Source organism: Callorhinus ursinus, unplaced genomic scaffold, assembly GCF_003265705.2.
Source record: "Callorhinus ursinus isolate GAN/ISIS: 27379988/994484 unplaced genomic scaffold, GSC_fseal_2.0 scaffold22, whole genome shotgun sequence".
NCBI lineage: Eukaryota > Metazoa > Chordata > Mammalia > Carnivora > Otariidae > Callorhinus > Callorhinus ursinus.
This window is the reverse complement of record NW_027397084.1, coordinates 25,237,386-25,256,469: the sequence shown is the minus strand read 5'-3', so window position 1 is coordinate 25,256,469 and position 19,084 is coordinate 25,237,386. Positions and strand designations below refer to the sequence as shown.

The 19,084-nt window shown below is 36.0% G+C and overlaps 1 protein-coding gene across 31 annotated transcripts in view; it reads right to left on the bottom strand.

The window, feature by feature from the left end:
* Positions 1-19,084, bottom strand: part of RIMS1 (regulating synaptic membrane exocytosis 1) — a 487,750-nt gene that overhangs the window by 399,052 nt on the left and 69,614 nt on the right. For 29 of the 31 annotated variants that reach the window (XM_073905183.1, XM_073905188.1, XM_073905189.1 and 26 more), the window contains exon 2: positions 6,088-6,168. The exons of the other annotated variants lie outside the window; for them this stretch is intronic. In XM_073905183.1, coding sequence (XP_073761284.1) covers positions 6,088-6,168 — 81 coding nt within the window. The remainder of the gene's footprint in view (positions 1-6,087; positions 6,169-19,084) is intronic. 31 annotated transcript variants of the gene reach the window in all.

The following is a 19,084-nucleotide window of genomic DNA, read 5'->3' as shown; positions in this document are numbered from 1 at the left end:
CTGGAACCCCACAACTAACATCATATTTAATGGGGAAAGACTGAAGGCTTTCTTCCTAGGACATCTGCTGTTACCACTTTTTGACAACTAGATTCCAACATGCAAAAATGAAACTGGACCCCTACCTCACACCATACATAAAAAGTAACTCAAAATATATTAAAGACCTAAATATAAGAGCTAAACCTATAAAACTCTTGGAAGAAAATCTAGGGGTAAATCCTTATGACCTTGGATTTCACCATAGTTTCTCAGATATGACACCAAAAGCAAAAGTAACTGAAGGAAAAATAGATCACTTCGACTTCATCAAAATTAAAAACTTGTGCTTCAAGGTACTATCAAAATGAAAAGACAACTCACTATATAGGAGAAAATGTGTGCAAATCATTTACCTAACAAGGATATAGTATCCATTACATATAAAGAACTCTTACAACTCAACAATAAAGACAAATAACCTAATTAAAAATGGACAAAAGATTTTGATCAACATTTCTCCAAAGCGGTCAAATATAAATAACCAATGAGCACATGAAATGATGCTCAACATCATTATTCATTAGAAAAATCAAATTAAAACCACAATAAAATAACCATTCACACACCTCAAACCCACAAGAATGGCTATAGCAAAAAATACTAACAATCCCAAGTGTTGGCAAGGATGTAGAGAAATTGGAACCTTTTACATAGCTGGTAGGAATGTAAAATGGTACAGCTACTTTGAAATACAGTTTGACAGTTCCTAAAAAAATGTAAACATATGGTTACTATAATGACCCAGCAATTACATTCATACATTTATACTCAAAAGAACTGAAAACATATGTTCACTCAAAAACATGTATATAAATGTTAAAAATGGCTTTTTACACAATAGCTTAAATATTGGAAACAATCCAAATGTCCATTTAACTGACAGATGGATAAACAAAAAAAGTGGTATATACATACAAAAGAGTATTATTTGGCAACAAAAGGGATGAAGTATTGATAGATGTATAACATAGATAAATCTTGAAATATTATGCTAAGCGATAAAACCAGACATAAATGGTCCATATATCAGATGATTCCATTTATGTGAAATGTCCAGAAGAGGCAAATCCATAGAGAAAAAGTAGTGGTTGCTAGGAACTGGGTTTGAGAGAATAAAGGGAATGACTGCTAACGGATAGCAGGTATCTTTTGGGGGTAATCAAAATGTTCTGAAATTACATAGCAGTGATAGTTGCACAATTTTGGGAGAAACACCAAATTGTACTCCTTGGAAGGTGAATTGTACATATGGCATATGAATTATATGTTCATTTTAAAAAGTAGGCAATCACCAACAAAAACAAAGCAAAACAAGAAAGACTGAATAATGATACACGTACCTCTATGGATTCAATTTATTCCTGATAATGTCACCTTCCACAATAATACAAACATTGTATAAGCATATTTTTTCTTTGGCTATACATTCATTTTCTGGATTTTCACTTTCAAATTCCAACTTCACCAATTCTAGTGTGATCATCCATCCCAATTTTTCCAGGACTGGGCTGGGGGGTTGCGTTCCCAGGACATGGAATTTTCAGTACTAAAGCATGGATAGTTCCAGGAACACTGGGAGAAGTTTGTTCTTGCATGATCTTGCATAATTTACTTAATTCTTCTGCTCTTTGTTGCAGTACAAATGATACCCTCTACACTGCCTTTTCCAGTTTTTCCTTCTAACTCCATACTTTCTCCCCATGCTATTTCATTTGTCCTAATGGTTTTATTATAAAGTAATTGCTCACAAATGAGTATATCTCACTAACCCTCTACTGAGTTTGAGATATGAATAGCCAAATACCTTCTGGATGTTTCAATTGGAGATTGGCCATTAATACATAAACCTAATGCTAAATCTAAACTTGCTTTCCTGCCTAAATTAACTCTCTTCTTGATTTTATCACATTCACTTAATCTCTTGAGCTAAAGTGAGTTATCTCCCCTCATCTTTGCTTTATTACTATACCTAGTGAATCACTGTACTCTAACTATACTACCTGGGAAATTTTCTCAAATCTGCCCTACCTCCTACCTCTCCTACTTATCCCTGCTATATCTAAGACTGACATTGATGAATATACAAGAGTTTCTCAGACTTTTTAAATCCATACTCACTTTGAAAAACTCAAAAACCCATAATGATGTGTCAAAGTTCAAAATACAGTATTAAAAATAAAACCTAAGACAAGGCACAATTATTTACTTTTTCCAAATTGGACAAATGCCCTGTTCTTCAGAGAGTCTGATGCAGCACTTTCTACCTCCTGTCTTTCTCTTTCACATACAACGCCCACACTCACCTCCACACACACGAACACCTACCCATGCACACAGCCACACAACACGCCACTACACATACACACACGTTCTCAGGCTCCAGCAATGAGCACATGTTTTAAATTACCCCAGCATAACCCGATGTTTTGGGCCTGAGGGTAACTGTTCTCTTCTTCCGGAAGACTGTACTCCAAAACTGCCTACCTACTGAACCATTCGTCTTTCAGAACTCATTAACTATTGCAGGCTCTGTAAATCTTTCTTTTGACCACATGAACCCCAAACAGAATAAATCATTTTTTAACACACTGCACTTATCATGAAGTATTATAATTTATTTGATTATGTAACTGTCAGCTCCCACTTGACAGAGAACTCCTAAGACAGGAATTCTGTCTCATTTATCTATGCATGTTATACCTGAGGAATAGCAGGCATAAGACTCAATTTGTCGAACGCCACCATTATTGTTGGTATATTTATTACTTTGATTAAGTGATGACAGCTTATGCAGCATGTCTAAAATATGACTAAGTGACATTTTAATAATAGCTGAAAAAGAATATTTGGATAGTTTATACACACAGTTATCAAAAATATAAAGTATATTGACATGTGTATCCATCAACCTAGACTTGCAAGATAAAATGTACAAAGTAACATAAGTGTAGTCACCCTACTTCCTGTATACCTACGACTCTATCTCTCTTTTCCACACCCACATAGTCAAACATTTTTAAAAAGTCATATACAATTCACTATTTCCTTTTCCTGACTTCTCATTCCTCCTCACACCTATCAAAATAAGAGTATTTCCACCCACTTATATATTAAAACTGCTAGGACAAATGCCACCAATTACTTCTATATGGCCAAATCCAAAGGACATTTTTTAGCTCTGAAGTTATTTATTGATTTTCTGCTGCATTTGGTACAATTGGAGATTCCCCTTGAGCCCCTCTAGTACCTTGGCTTCTGGTTCTTCTACTTTTTAAATTCTTATTTCTCATCTGAGTCAGGGGATCCTTTTCCTTAACCCATTCATTATGCATTGATTTTTGCCTAGGACTCTCTCTGTTATCTTTCTCTAACTCTGTATCTTTTGGTGATGTCATCTACTTTCCCAGTTAACTGAGTGTTTCAGGTTCATACACTATTTCCTGGTCCTGTACCCTAGGATAATGCACAGGTACCACAAAATCACTATATCAAAATCCAAACTCCTCACTGCTTACCTACCTAGACCTAGTTTGCTTCTTTAATTCCACTTTTCAGTCAGTGGTCCTTAATTATCAAATAACTATATGATAGTCTCCCTAAACTCTTTCCTTACAAATCATATTCAATCGACAATCAAGCATTGCCAATGTGACTCCTTACTCGGCTTTTGAAATGTTTCCTTCCCACACCCTCTGCTACTCCTATACGTCAAGACGTTATCATCTTTCTTTGGACTATTACAATAGTCTATTAATTGATTTTCTTGTCCCTAGTTCTGCCCACATCACATTCTTATTCCATTTTCCCCACGTCTGTCAAAGTAAGGAATACATATTTTATATACCTACACACACACACATATATATATATATAATGCAAATCTGACTAAGCCACTCTCCTAATTAAAACCCATTAGTGCATCCGTATAACTAAACATTGTGTTTATTAAATTTTATATTTTTACCCAGTTGCCATACACAGAAATCTAAATTCATTCCACAATATTAACATGGGATACATTCTTGGATTTTCTAATCTCTTCCATTCCATTCAAAATTAAAAAACAAAAAAGTAGCCTTTATTGATTTTCAGATCCACTGAAAGGTTGTGACTCACAAATTTAAAAATGCTGACTGGCAGTCTAAAACCCACCATTAGTCCCCAGCCCCCAATTTATTATTGACCTTTTCTTATCAATCTAGAAAGGCACATATGTGGATAAGGAGAGCTCAAATTAGAAATACACTATAGAGAATCAGCAGGATAAGGAATGAATTGTAAACTTTAAATACTTCAATTCACCTAAAGAAAGGTTTATTATTTTAATTCAAAAAGTTTGGGTGAGGAAAGAGGTGGTCAGAATAGAGGCTCCAAAGGAACTACAGTTGCTTCCTCTTGGCTACTATACTCAGAGGGGCCACCAGGAAATTTCTACTAGGGGCAAGATAAATTACAACATATTTCTACAACTCTTAAGTCTATGGAGAGTAGAAACAAAATAAAGGGGAAAAAGTGATCTAAAGTCTTATTGGGAAGGATGACAACTGCTGTTCCATATCTAATAATTCTAATTTAAAATGCACATTAGAATGAGTGGGACCAATTAAAATGGAACCTCAATATGTGGAATATAACATTTTAAAATCAATATTAATTCCCCAAAGAACTTTCCCAGAAACAGCTTGAATCCTAATATAAAATAAAACGTTTTATAATGCCTAGAACATAAGATAGGAAGTGGGGATCATAAGTTTTCCATGAATTATGAAGGAAAGTTCAATTATCAGGAAAATGGCTTTAGAGCAGGAACATTTATAGAAAAAAAATATGGCAACATCATTGAGTACTTCTTCCAACTCTGTACTTTTTTCAATGTAATTATAAGTCATTTTTTACTAAATTTAAATCAAAATTATTTTTATTCCTTGAAAAGTACTGATTAAATGTAGATGATAGTCAAGTATACTTATTGAGATAAAATCTATAACTGATCTATTGAGCCTCTTGAAATTTATTTACCAAAATTTTGTTTCCTAAAACATAATTTTTTAAATGATTTGTGACTATCATATACAAAATATAAGGATTTAAATGTTTTATTTAATTTTGGTCTTTGCCAATGCTTATAAAAAATGTCATAGCAGAAGAATTACAAAAATTTACTTTTCTTCTCACTTTTTACAATTTTATCACTTTACTTTGGTTTGCTTCAAAGAATTCTCAGCTAAAGAAATCTATAGAAAATCACTCTTAGGACACATTTCTTCAAAGGTGTTTAATAAAACCTTGGAAGGAGACATTTCCCAGTAGTAACTACTTGGCTGTAATGGTTATGCAGAGTATTGCGGCTGCAGAGACATTTTAAGGGAATGTTTAATTTTTCTTACCAAGAGCATAATTCTAGTCAGAAGATTGAATATATTCTGTTACTCTGCAGAGTTTTAAAGCTATTGACATTTTATCTCATCAAAATCCACATTCACAATTTAGAATTTACTTACTTGGTTTCTTTTCTACTTCCTGCTTCTCTTTGTGTTGGTCATTTAACTCTTCACTAATATCTACACTTGAGGTTGCAATAATAAAATGAAACTACATGGGCAATCGGCTCTTTTGGATTGTCCATACCTTTAAGTAATATGGTGAGGGTGTTTAATGGACTACCTCTGCATTTCCCTTACTTACACACTCCCCTCTCTGTATCTTGCCTTTCTACTTCCCTAAAATCTTGGGCTCCAGCCCACATACGTTCCAAATCCAAAAGGTACAGAATTTCTGCCTCCCTAGAGCCCTAAAAATATGTCCCTTTCCTCTAATTAGTTTTATGCTTCCAATATGGCATTAGAAACTTCATTTAACAAAAATAATTAATACAGAACTCATGTTTCCAGATCATTTTATCTGATTCAATAGTAGCCTTTTTATTACACATACACAAACAGTCAGAGTATCTACTCCCACATGCAATGTGAATTAATAAATTTGTAACCAGTGATCTGTGTAAGAGATGACATTTTCAGTCAATAAAACTAATGCCATACTCACGGTGAAGGTTGGTGGGGCTGGTTTTCAGCATTTCTTGGTGTTTTGCAGACAGCAGGCTTCGCCATGTCCCTGACAACACACCTGGGGCGCATGATAGACAGCACAACGCACTATTAATTATAAAAAGGGTAGAACACATCTGGAAATTAAACACGGTACTGAAAACACAGTCTAATGGAAAATCTTTGTAAGCCCCTTTGATCTTAACTTGGAGGCCCTGGAAAAGCCCTTAGAGTTGGATATTTTTGACTTAGACTTCCAAGAGCTCAATTATACCCAAATAAAATCTGTGCTAGCCTCTCTATTTGATTTTCCTTTAAGCACCAATAAAATGATTGTCATTTTATGACATTTATGACAATGATTCTTCCCCATAGAAGAAATGCTACTGAAAGCTTTGGCCTCGCCATGTGATGACATCTGAAAGCTTAAAATTATGAACAGCTGTTGTGTTGATATGTTAAAAGATGGGCAGGATTTTTTGTGGCTTTGGTTATTTTACTAAAAGATACAGACTCTTGTTTCACGCCATTCATTACCACATAGGTTTTTTTCTTTATGCAGAAAGAAATCTAACAGGCCTTAAGACATTCTCCATGTTCAAAATCTCCTTCAAGTTAAGAAAAGAGAAAGATTTAAAAAGAAATGTTCATATGTAAAGTATTTTTGTGTGTGTATGTATAAAATAAATAGAGAAAATACCTCCACAATGTGAAAAAACATAGTAAAAGGTCTTTGTGTCTTAAGTCCTCCGTTACAGGTTAAATAAATGCAGAGGACAATTTAACAAAGCTCCAAAGGGTAGCAGAATATACTTTCACCCTTGTGTCAATGGGGCATACAGAGCATTGAAGAGATTCACTGGCAGAAATTCGAAAACACCCCCATCTAAGGCTGTACTTGGATGGCTCAGATATCCCTTCACCTCAAAAGCTTTAAAAAATATTGTTTTGAATAGGGAAGCCTCGGTTACAAAGCTGAGACCCCACATCTTAGACTTTGTTAAATGGAAAAGCCCCTTAGGACCCAGCATTCTCAACCATGAATCTGGTTCTTAACAGCTCTCATGGAGGCTTCTGGGAGGTTTGATTATTCTACTAATATTTAAAGCCAGTCATATTATTCCAGAAGTGGATCACTGGTGAGGCAGTGGCAGATAAACTGTTTTCCCAGATTTAAAAGCTGCATGGCAAAATTCTCCACTTCTGAAAGAAATGATACAGGGAAACGTGGACACAACGCACAGAAACGTGCACACACACATACTGCTCAGTCCAAACAAGGTCAAGTAAGACTTAGAAATCAATATGTAACGTGACGAGAAAAGAAAATGGTACCATTTTAAAGCCTCGATATACTTCCCTCCTAGGATAAAAGTAAAGAAAGGTGGCATTTGTCAAGAACTAATGCTAAACTCTTAATGGACTAGTCAAGAGACAGGAGTCAAAGACATCCACAGGAACCACAAAGCCTTCTGTTCTTGTTCTAGTTTCATGGAGGGAGAAAGCCATTCAGGCATCAGGGTTAAGGGAATTACCAAAAAGGCACTTGGTCAGGAAGAAATAATGTCCTGGGATTTCTGAGCTCTGAAATGTTAGTCTAACTTAGACAAAGTACAATGCTCAGGAAGTTACATTTCATAGCACTGGAAAATCTTTAGCAATTCCCACTCAACTAAAAATAGTACATTTAGCATATTTAATCTACATGCACTGGTTCGTTAAAATATCGGAAATATCACCAACTTTGGAAAACATTTTGAAGAATTATATCTATGAGAAACCATATGCAACCTTCTGTCTTAGTTCATTTCTTTTTTTCCTTAAAGTTTCAGGAAGTTATAAAAAGCTTTAAAATAAAATCAATCAGCCACTTTAATTACAGTTTTCCTTAGATATGCTTTTAAGTAACTCTTTTCTAATAAATGTGGATTATCAGCCAGCACTAAAGGTAGGATCCTAAGTAAAACATTTTTTTCCCCCTGAGTGAAAGACCATATCTATGTAAGAAAACTCTCATCTAATCTCAAGTACCCAGTGGTTTTGGTGTAAAAGCACAACAGCTGACATAATGCTTCTGTCTGCACAACTATAGAATCTTTCAAATAAAAACTTTATTTGAATACCTGAACTTTATATACTGGATAATGAAAATAAGTACATCAACAACCAAAAAATTTAGTATTTACAATTAACTTAAATATAATTTTAGGGACCTGGGTGGCTCAGGCTGTTAAGTCTGCCTTCGGCTCAGGTCATGATCCCAGGATCCCGGGATTGAGCCCGGGAGGGAGCCTCAGCAGGGAGCCTGCTTCTCTCGGTCCCTTTGCCTCTCTTTCTGCTCTCTCTCTCACTCACGCTTGCTCTCTCTCAAATAAATAAATAAAATCTTTTAAAAAATAAAAATAAATATAATTTTAAATATACTTAATATACTTTAATTAATTCTTAAAAAGCAGGTAAACAACATATTATTCATACTAATATATATTCTGACCACAAGGCCACAGTGATACAGGCTACTGAATCTGTGTTTTGGGGGGAAAACCTATTTGTTTCAGATGGTTAGTTATTCAACCAATTTGATGGGTCTCTAAAGTATGGTAATATGTATTCCTACATTTTCTAATTTGACTTCTTTTTAGCTGAAATTTCTTCCAGATATAAGAAAGAAAAGATTTTTTAAAACGCTTATGCTCAGATAGATATGTAAGATATATAAAAAATACATAATACACTTGAGATTTTTGTTAGCTTGTGTGGATTAACATTTCTTTAAAATCATAACTGAATTGTGTTGTGTCTGGCATATCACAGTTTGGAGGGGTAAGCTGTAATAGTTTTTACAGTTCTAATATGCAGAATTTGTTTAGCACCAGTACCTTCTATTATCTCCCACGCATTAAACTTGTATTATATAGACCCTCATACTTTAAGAAACACAACATTTCAGTATGTTGTAGCTCTTAAGTGTCTTCCTCTACATATGATTTATTCCTTCAGCCAGACATAAGGAGGCCACAAACACTGCCAAAGTGCTGACTTCCCAGAATTACTATGAATCAAGAGAGTAGGAGTTCAAGGGGTCTGACCTCTTATTCTCTGCAACGTCTTTAATTCCTCAGGGATTTACGTGGACTCTTAACAATCTTCAAACTGCAAGGGAGCATTCCCTCATCACTCAAGCATTGGCAGATTTATGCAAATGAGACATTCTGCAACCACCTCAGGGGAATGCTCCTCTTGACTCCGCCCTCAGCACTGCTGGATTTTATGAATGACTGCAATCAATGCATGAATGGCTGCCAACTGCCCACTCAACCACTTCTACTCTTCCCTGCACATACACACTGGAGAAACTCGAACTGCCACATGCCTGTCAAGAGGCTATGGTTAGACTTTTCATCTCTCTGAACAGGAACTAAATGTGCTTCCAGATACTCAGAGTATATGAGTTTAAAATCCTAAATGCCTTAAAAAAACACAATGTACATAATTACTTTCTCTCTTTTGAGCTTCCATTTTGGTTCCTGTAATCACTACCCATCCCCCTTGACCCACTTGCAAAAAAACAAAACAAAACAAAACACTGTTTTATGAAACTTTATATCTCAATTTGAACTTTATCTAAATTGTTTTATCTTTTCATGATTAATGTCAGGAAACTAGTTACTGTGCACTCAGCTGTCAAACAGATATGACATGTTTACATTTCTGTTCTCAATTTCTTGGTTTTTGAATTTTACTGAGATTTCTCCTAACATCACTGGAGATAAGTACATCCAAACAGTGTCTGGGAAAAAAGTGTAATGTATTTACTCCCCAAGTGTTATTGTACTAGTCTGCACTTGTCCTAAGAAACCTTAGAGACAGTTAAAATAAGATTGAGAAAATGAAAAATTTTAAAAATACACAATCTTCTGATTTGCAGGTCACTAATTAACAATATATAGAGGGGTGCCTGGGTGGCTCAGTTAGTTGAGAATCCGACTCTTGATTTTTGGCTCGGGTCATGATCTAATGGTGGTGAGATCAAGCCCCACATCGGGCTCCTCACTCAGCTGGAGTCTGCTTAGAAATCTCTCCATGTCCCTCTGTGCTCTCCCTCACATGCTCTCTCTCTCTCCCTCAAAAAAAAAAAAAAGATAAATAGAGAGAGAGAGATAGAAAGAAACAAGGATTTTCCAGCAGCCATCTCCATCTTGGTTGATTGCAAATACATTTCTCTAGCTGTTCAGGCCAATAACTTTAGACTTTACTCCTCTTTTCTTACACCTTGCATCCAATTCATAAAATTGGTTCTGCTTTCAAAATATGTTCAGGGTCTGACCATTTTTTTTAAAGATTTTATTTATTTATTTGAGAGAGAGAGAATGAGAGATAGAGAGCACGAGAGGGAAGACGGTCAGAGGGAGAAGCAGACTCCCCGCCGAGCAGGGAGCCCAATGCGGGACTTGATCCCGGGACTCCAGGATCATGAACCGAGCCGAAGGCAGTCGCCCAACCAACTGAGCCACCCAGGGTCTGACCATTTTTTACCTCCTCAATTATTGCCATCCTGTCTTGAGACATTATCACCATTTACTTGAATTCACACAAGACCTTTAACTGGTTGCCCAGCATTTACCCTTGCCCTCCTTCTCTAGTCTATTCTCAACTCAACAGCCAGAGTGACTCTTCTGAAAGATAAATCAGATCATGACTCCCGTGCTCAAAATTCTGCAATGGTTCCCCAGTTTACTCACAAATAAATTGCCAGAGTCCTCAGAATATAATCTGGCCTCCCATAACTCTGGAGTTCATTGCTTACTACTCCTTGCTCCCTACTCTCTCCCTTTCTTGCTCATTCTACTCCAGCCACACTGGCTTCCTTGCTGGCTGTCCTCAAATACACCAGGCATGATCTTACTTTGGATCCCTTTCACCAACCAAATTTTCCCTCTGTCTGGAATGTTCTTTTCTGATATTGGTATGACTAACTCCCTTACCTCTTTCAAGACTTGGCTCAAATGTCAGTTCTTGAAGGTTCCCATTCTGATTATTTTACTTACCACTATAAACTGCTTTCCCATAGCCACCATACTTCTATATGTCCAGTGCACTCTACCTTGCTCTATTACTTACTAAAGTTTACTGCCTCCCCACTGCTGAAATATGAAGTGCTCAAGAGGAGGGATCTTGGTCTCTTTGGTTCACTGACACATGCCAAGAACCCAGAATAGTGCCTGACATAATAGTCACTTAATACATATTTGTTAAATGAATGAATAAGATAAATAGGGCAAAAGCTGTAGATTTCAAGCTTGAGTAATTTTAACACTCTAAAACAGTGATTTAGAATAGATTCTAGGCAACACTTTTTGCAAGATTACAGCATATTTCTATAAAATATTTACAAAATACAAGTTGATTTATGGCCAACAAGTTTTGTGACTTGAATAACTTCACTAAGTGTATTTTTATATGGTTTGACTAAGTTTCATTCTTTTTCTGAATAAGAAAAAAGATATTTCTCAGCATATGACTTATTTAAGTGGAAAAGACTCTTTAATGTCAAGTCATTGGTTGAACCAGCAAGATATATTTAACATATAGTGTACTGTTATTTTATCAAATAAAACTTTAAAATAATTTCATGTGAGGCAATTCATTAACGGTAAAGAGAGAAAATCCCTTTTTCTTCTGATTTTTCTAAACATGTAGGAAAATAAGTTCTTTTATTCATTTAATACCTATTATGTACCAAATGTAAATAGCATATCTTATTCAATTTTCAAGATACTACCCTAAAAGGAGATATGATTGTCCCATTTGACAGATGAAGAAACTACACATCTAAGAGATTATTTTTCCAATAGTAATGGCAAATACTGATATTTTAAGAAGCCAAGATTTTTATCAAGGTCTCTTTGGCATCAAAGTTGATGTCCTTTCCACCATTGCAAGCAGCCTCCTGAAATTTACACAGAGGTTCAGGTTGGTTAAATTAGAAATGCAGAGTGATCTTAAGACCAATGGCAACACTATGAAATGCGAAATGAAAGACCATCTGCATGTAGTAAAAGCTTATATAAGAAAAAGAATCAAGAAAGCCAAAAAGATTTTTTAAAATACATTTTTAAGACAATACAATTGATAAAAATCTCTTCAAATATATTTTTCAAAGAAGGGCTTCAAAAGTGATCTCATTTCCACTCACAAATACTAGAAGATAAAAAGCTGAAAAATATTACTTTAAAAAGTGAGTTTTTAAAAATTACATATTCATGTCAATTTAACCATGAACAAATGAGTATGATGACTGTTACCCATAAGATGAAGATGGAATAGTAAAAATTCAACACCAGAAGGAGAGTGAATGTTGGTATTTTGAAAACCCAGATGTACTAATCACAAATCATCAGGGCCTGTTATACCTCTGATGTGCATTCAGGGAACCCTCAGAAACTACATTAGAGTAATTTTTATTTTAAAAAAGATGTGGAGGACAGGCGAAGTAGGTTCCTAATTATATGAAAAGGGAAGCCAGCTGGCCATTTTTCACGACTGATGAGGGTTGTTGAACCTCCCCTGAAGAGGCCAGGAAGTTATTCACAAAATCAGACAAAAAGTATAGGATTCTAAAATAAAGGTGATAACAAGATGAAGATTCACTAGAGATTAATGAGTGATTCTAAATTTTAGAAAAATGGATTTTTCAAAGACTGATAAAAAAGAAAATGATAGGTTAAAAAATCAAGTCCAGGTCTTCTGAATTATTCAAACCTACTCCATTTATTAGCCCTTAATGTCTCCAAAATGCTAATTAGGTTAATTTTGTTTTCTAATATTATTTCCAACATTTTGGCAATATGACCAATTAACCTCTTTTTATCCAAGCTACTGTCTTCTGTTAACATAATTAGTTTCTTTTTCCATTCACCAATTCTTGAGATATTACGCATATCTATGGATTTGTATCTGCTAACATCCCCCACACACTCTCCCATTTACATTCTTCTACTTACTAACCTGTGTACATTCTCTAAAAGCCATCTGCTACCTGCAAAACAATACAACTTTAGAAAACTCAAAAATGCCAGAAATTTCCTACCCTAAACCTGCAAGAGAGAATTTCTGTTCATTCCCCAGAGGGGAGAAACCCATCTAGTCAGCAATTAATATGTAGCAGAGGTATCAAGGATGAGCCCTTAAATCATGTTTTGAATTCTCCAGGAGTACAAAGAGATGGGGCAGAAGTGGAATTATGGTGGATCAATGCAACAAGGGGTGATATGAAAGTGGGGAGAGAAGATGTAGTCAAGTAGTGCAAATGGAAACCAAAGCTGATTTGAAAAAAGAGGAGTAATGAGGGAAGAAGGTCTTTTTCATAGTTACGGGCAAGATTCTAGGTGAGGGAATTGGCCCTGGGAAAAGACAGAAGTTCAAGGTACAGGGAGAGAGGTGTGGAAGTGGTGGGGGAGGGGGAAAAGGACAGAATCTAGTGAGAAAGCAACGTTGTTGGGAAGATAGGGAGGGATGGCATGAAACAAACAGGTAGATTTGTGCCCAAAATGTCACCTTTCATTTGTCCCTAACTGCCATTTCCATTTTCTCCAAAAAAGATTCTTGCAGGATAATGTTCAATGAGATTCATTTTGGAAAGGTTTTGGAGAGTGAAAATCCTCTCTCCACCTCTTCTCCTATTCCTAATTCATCTCCTTAGAGGCAGAAACTTCTGCTTAAAACTTCCCCACTCCTGCTTGTGCCTGGAGTGGTGGAGAATGTCTGAGGGAGTTCTCTCCTCGCAACCATCATCCACTATGAGTTTGTTTTCACCAGTGACAAGGATTACCATGTCTCAAAAAGCAAAAGTAAGCAGGCAGTTTCCTCTTTTGCTTGTTGAGTGCAAGCACAGAGGGACCTCTTTTTGCTTCTGCTTGATCATCCAGCTTCCCTCAGGGAGCACCCTGAGCAGATCTGGGTGGGGCAAAGTCTGTGACGTTCCTAACTCTACCTCTTTTTCTCACTAACCCAGCTCTGTGCAAGCTATTTAGGTAAATACATCTGAAGCCTGCTCAGAGGACTTAGTCTTTCAGATTTACAGTGAATTAAGAAAACAAAAATGAAACAATGACAACAGCAACAAAAGCTCACCTGGGAATGATAACCCACAGCAAATAAGGAGAACATCAAAAAAAGTTAAATAATATCTAATTTTCTCTACTGAGGGAAGAAACATAGTGCGGATCAGCAAATTCAACCTGTTTTGTTCTTCTGGTACTCATGAGAGTGCTTCTGTGTGGAAAACATCCCCATGGGCTCCAGGTTCACAAATAGAAGTCTCACCTATTTCTTTTCCATGAAAGAAAGCCTATTGGTCTAAAAGGGAGTGAGAATGATAGCATTGTAGGGGTAACCCTGGAACTATCATAAAGTTATCTTAAAGAGGAAACTGTTTACAGCTTTTAGTTCAATTTCATTAATAAATAGTTCCCAGTACCCCCTCACAGCTAACTTTTGTGCCTGCCAGCCTGACCAAGAACCACTGGTCTGAACTCCTGGCTCTGTTCCAAACCTGGCTGAGTGTGGTCTCTCTATCTGAACGATCACAGACTTGAATGGGAAGAGAGAGACTGCTTAGTGAGCAATAACACACAAGTCAGAGAGAACATGTAACTAAAATTTGTCTTAATTCAAAAAAGCAATTCAACAAAACAAGATGAATTTAAACATATTTAGATATGAAAACTATACAGTCACAAAACAGAAAAACAACAGGGAATAATATCCATTAAAATTTCTGAGTGCCTACAGTGGGTTAGGACCTATGCTAAGAATTCCATATGCCATTAGTCATGGCACCTGGCACTACCCAAGTTACACATTTATTTGTGAAATACCAATTTCTTCTTAGGAGATTCAATTCATGTATCTGTGAGGTACTTTGTTTTGAGCAAATAAATTATTTCATTGTCATTCAAGTTTTAGCAAGAGGCACACAAATGTGATGAGTATTTCAAGTTTTAACCCCTCACACACATCTCCTTGCCACATTTCAATGTTGTAGAAAAATAACAAATAGTTGTCGGGTAATGGTTATCTACAGTCTAAATGTCCAGAGTAATAAATGCAATTTGGTAGTAGAGAGAGATAAATGGTATTTGTAAAGATTATTGCCAGAGATTTTTTTACAACTCACAATTTTTCTGCTTTTTATTTGTAACACAAAACCATAGCCCTTTGAATAATGATTTTAGGGTAGGTCTATGTATCTAAGTATGCCTTTTCTCCACAAGCATTCAGTCTCCTTCCTCATCTGGGAGCCAGATAGCTAAATAAATATCTACTAAGAGGTCCATAATGGTTCCTTGGTGGTATTTAAGTGGATTTTAAATAGATAAAATAAAATGGGAAAATGAAACTTGGAAAAGGATTAATGAAATATTTCAAGCATTGCTTTCAATTAATTGTAACTATTTTCTCAACTGATTCACCTGCCTAGAAATTCAGAGAGAAAAATGGAGCCAGATATGAACATATATTGTACATGGACTATTACTTGTGCAAAAATATATACTATTTATTTTTTTATCGTAAATAATATTTCTTTACTTTGTCAAGAGGCCACAATACTGGTGAAAAGTAAGATGTTTGGAAAAATAATCCAGTGAATATGACTTCTTACTCCTCACAAGGGTAAACATTCTCTAAACACTCTTTTCTCTCTCTTGACTTGGTAGGACTGCCATTCTTGTGGCTTCAAATGGGCTGATAGTTCATGACTTGTCATTTCCAGATTTGACCCCCATTATCTATCAGATCTTAAATCTGTATGTACTTACTTTCCTAACAACTGATCTTAAGCTAATTAAAATACTGAACTCAATATTCCTCCTTCTCTTAAACTTAAACACCTCCCAGATTCTACATAGGAGTCAATCAAAGCTTCCTATGACTGATGTTCACAATCTTGATGCCATTATGACCTCTCACTCTCCTTAATGGACAATAAATGATTATTAAGTCCTCTGACTATTCCGTTGAAGGATCTCTTGAAATTGCCCTTTTTTATTTTTGTATACTACTTCCAAATTCATTTTCTCTCTTGAATGAAGTGCTAGAGTAGTTTTCCTTATATCCCATTTTCTCTTATTCACAGGTTCTGTAAAATGGCTCACATTCCCCACCCTGTCAAATACATATACAGCTATCCAGTTCCAGAGTATTTCTTTGACAAATGCCCTCATTCACTAATCTCATCTTCTTAATTCCTAATACAGCCCATTTCCCAAGTCAGGTATATCTATCTCAAATTTTTAGAACATAATTTTGTCATTTTCATCTCCATTCCATATACCATTTTTCTTACTGAAAATTATCTGCCTTCTTTTCCCTCTCCATTAATTTTTAGTTCTTTCAAAATCAACTGAAATGTACTAAACTCCAGGAAGCCTTCCAGGCTAAGGACTGTCATTAACCCTTCACCCTTCTAAAAAATGGGTCTTTATCTAGGCAAGAGAGACTTTGTTTAATAGCTGCAGTTCAACTACTGGGAAGAAGTTCAATAAATGTCTGCTTTAGAAATAGGACATGAAATGGAGGCTTGTTCCAAAGCACCAGTTGGAAAGCCCTGATGATTATGTCATCTCTGGAATCAATGGACAAATACTTATAGGACACCTACTCTGTGCCATACACCATGACAAGTACTGTGATCACAACCTGAATCAAGTCAGTCTGTTCATCAATAATGATGATAATAAGAATAACTGACATTTACTGAGCATTACATGGACTTTTTTCAGCTCTTTATATGCATTAACTCATGTGATCCTCACAACTCCATATGCTATGCAGAGAAAATAACCACTTAATGTTGCATTTACAAAGCCCTGTTATACATAAGTTGCAACAGTATTAGTTCAACAAACTGAACTCTATTTGAATACCATTTTATTTCCTTGAAACTGCTTAAATTATCCCTTTTGCAATATAAAAATTAATTATCTTCAAATGTAGGTTAAAAACAAGATTAAGTGTAGAAATCTAGATTAGTGCAAGAAAGGTAAGTGCAATTAATGCAAGAAAGGATGACTTTTCCCCCAAAATGCTAAATAAAAATATTTTTATTTTGAAGAATAAAAGTCATCGGGTCTTTTATCATCTACATGTTAAAGAATGAAACTGGACTACTTTCTAACACTATCCATAAAAATAAACTCAAAATAGATTAAAAACCTAAATATGAGACCTGAAACCATAAAAATCCTAGAAGAGAACACAGGCAGTTATTTCTCTGACATCAACCATAGCAACATTTTTCTAGATAAGTCTCCAAAGGCAAGGGAAACAAAAGCAAAAATAAAATATTGAGACTACATCAAAATAAAAAGTTTTTGCACAACAAAGGCAACCATCAACAAAACAAAAAGACAGCTTACTGAATGGGAGAAGATATTTGCAAATGATATATGTGATAAGAGGTTAATATCCAAAATGTATAAAGAACTTCTATAACTCAATGCCAAAAACCCCCCAATAGTCCAATTAGAAAATGGGCAGAGGATCTGAATGGACATTTTTCCAAAGGAGACATACAGATGGGAGAGAGACAATCTCAAGTAGACTCCACACTGAGTGTGGAGCCTGATGTAGAGCTCAATCTCAGTACCCCAAAATCATGACCTGAGCTGAAACCAAGATGCTTAACTGACTGCACCACCCAGGCGCCCCCCACCCCAAGTCACTAACTTCTATGGCATTTGTGAACCTGCTGTAGGAAACGTAAAGCCACAGAGATTTCACTAGCCTTGGGATATAGCTAATACTACTATGAAAGATTTCTGACTGTTGCAATATTCTTTTTTAAATGTCTACTGAAATTTATCCAGATGTAACTTCAACACATCAGTCCTAACTCAGCCCTTGAAAAGCTGTATGGAACAAGTTTGCTGCCTTTTACAGAGACCATCTTCTCATATATACGAATTCAGTGGTCTTGTGTTCCCTCTACCCTCACTTCACTTCTCTTTCTCATTAGCCCCTCAATCATCTTTCATTAGGCATGTGTTCTGTACCTGCACTTCTTTCGGTTAACAACTCTCTTAAAAGTTAACTCCATTTGTTGTGAAGTGTTTTCACTCTAGATCTACAGGAAGGAATATAAACTCTAATGCCTCTCTAATAGCCAAGTCATATAAAAAGGCCAACTGACAGAAGTATAATCAAGGGAAATCATCAATGAGTGGCTTCCAAACATGGTCATGCATCAGAATTATCTAAAGAGGTTTTTAAAAGGACAAAGTCTTTGGGTGCTCACCCAGACCTGCAGAGCTAGAGTTTGGGCCCAGGGATTTTCAAATGATTAGCCTCCCAGGGTGATTCTAATATGTCCAGGCAGGTGTCTGGGAACTCCTGATGAAGAATGAGCCATTCATTCACTCCATGGGACAGTCTGAGTCCTTTCCTTTGAGAAAGCTAAACCACAAGAAATCTCAAATAACTTAGACTGCATTATCATAGTGGTCTTCCTTTGGGGACAAAAGTCACTTCTCGTGAATGCATTTTAATGTTATGCCTTCAGTTTTTATGACCAGTTGATACAAGAAATAGCTGCATGAAGTTGGTATCTGCCTTTAGTAAAAATTACTGGAGGGTGTTATGCTGAGTGAAATAAGTCAATCAGAGAAAGACATGTATCATATGACCTCACTGATATGAGGAATTCTTAAATCTCAGGAAACAAACTGAGTGTTGCTGGAGGGGTGGGGGTGGGAGGGATGGGGTGGCTGGGTGATAGACATTGGGGAGGGTATGTGCTATGGTGAGTGCTGTGAATTGTGTAAGACTGTTGAATCACAGATCTGTACTTCTGAAACAAATAATGCAACATACATTAAGAAAAAAGAAAAAGAAGAAGATAGCAGGAGGGGAAGAATGAAGGGGAGTAAGTCAGAGGGGGAGACGAACCATGAGAGATGATGGACTCTGAAAAACAAACTGAGGGTTCTAGAGGG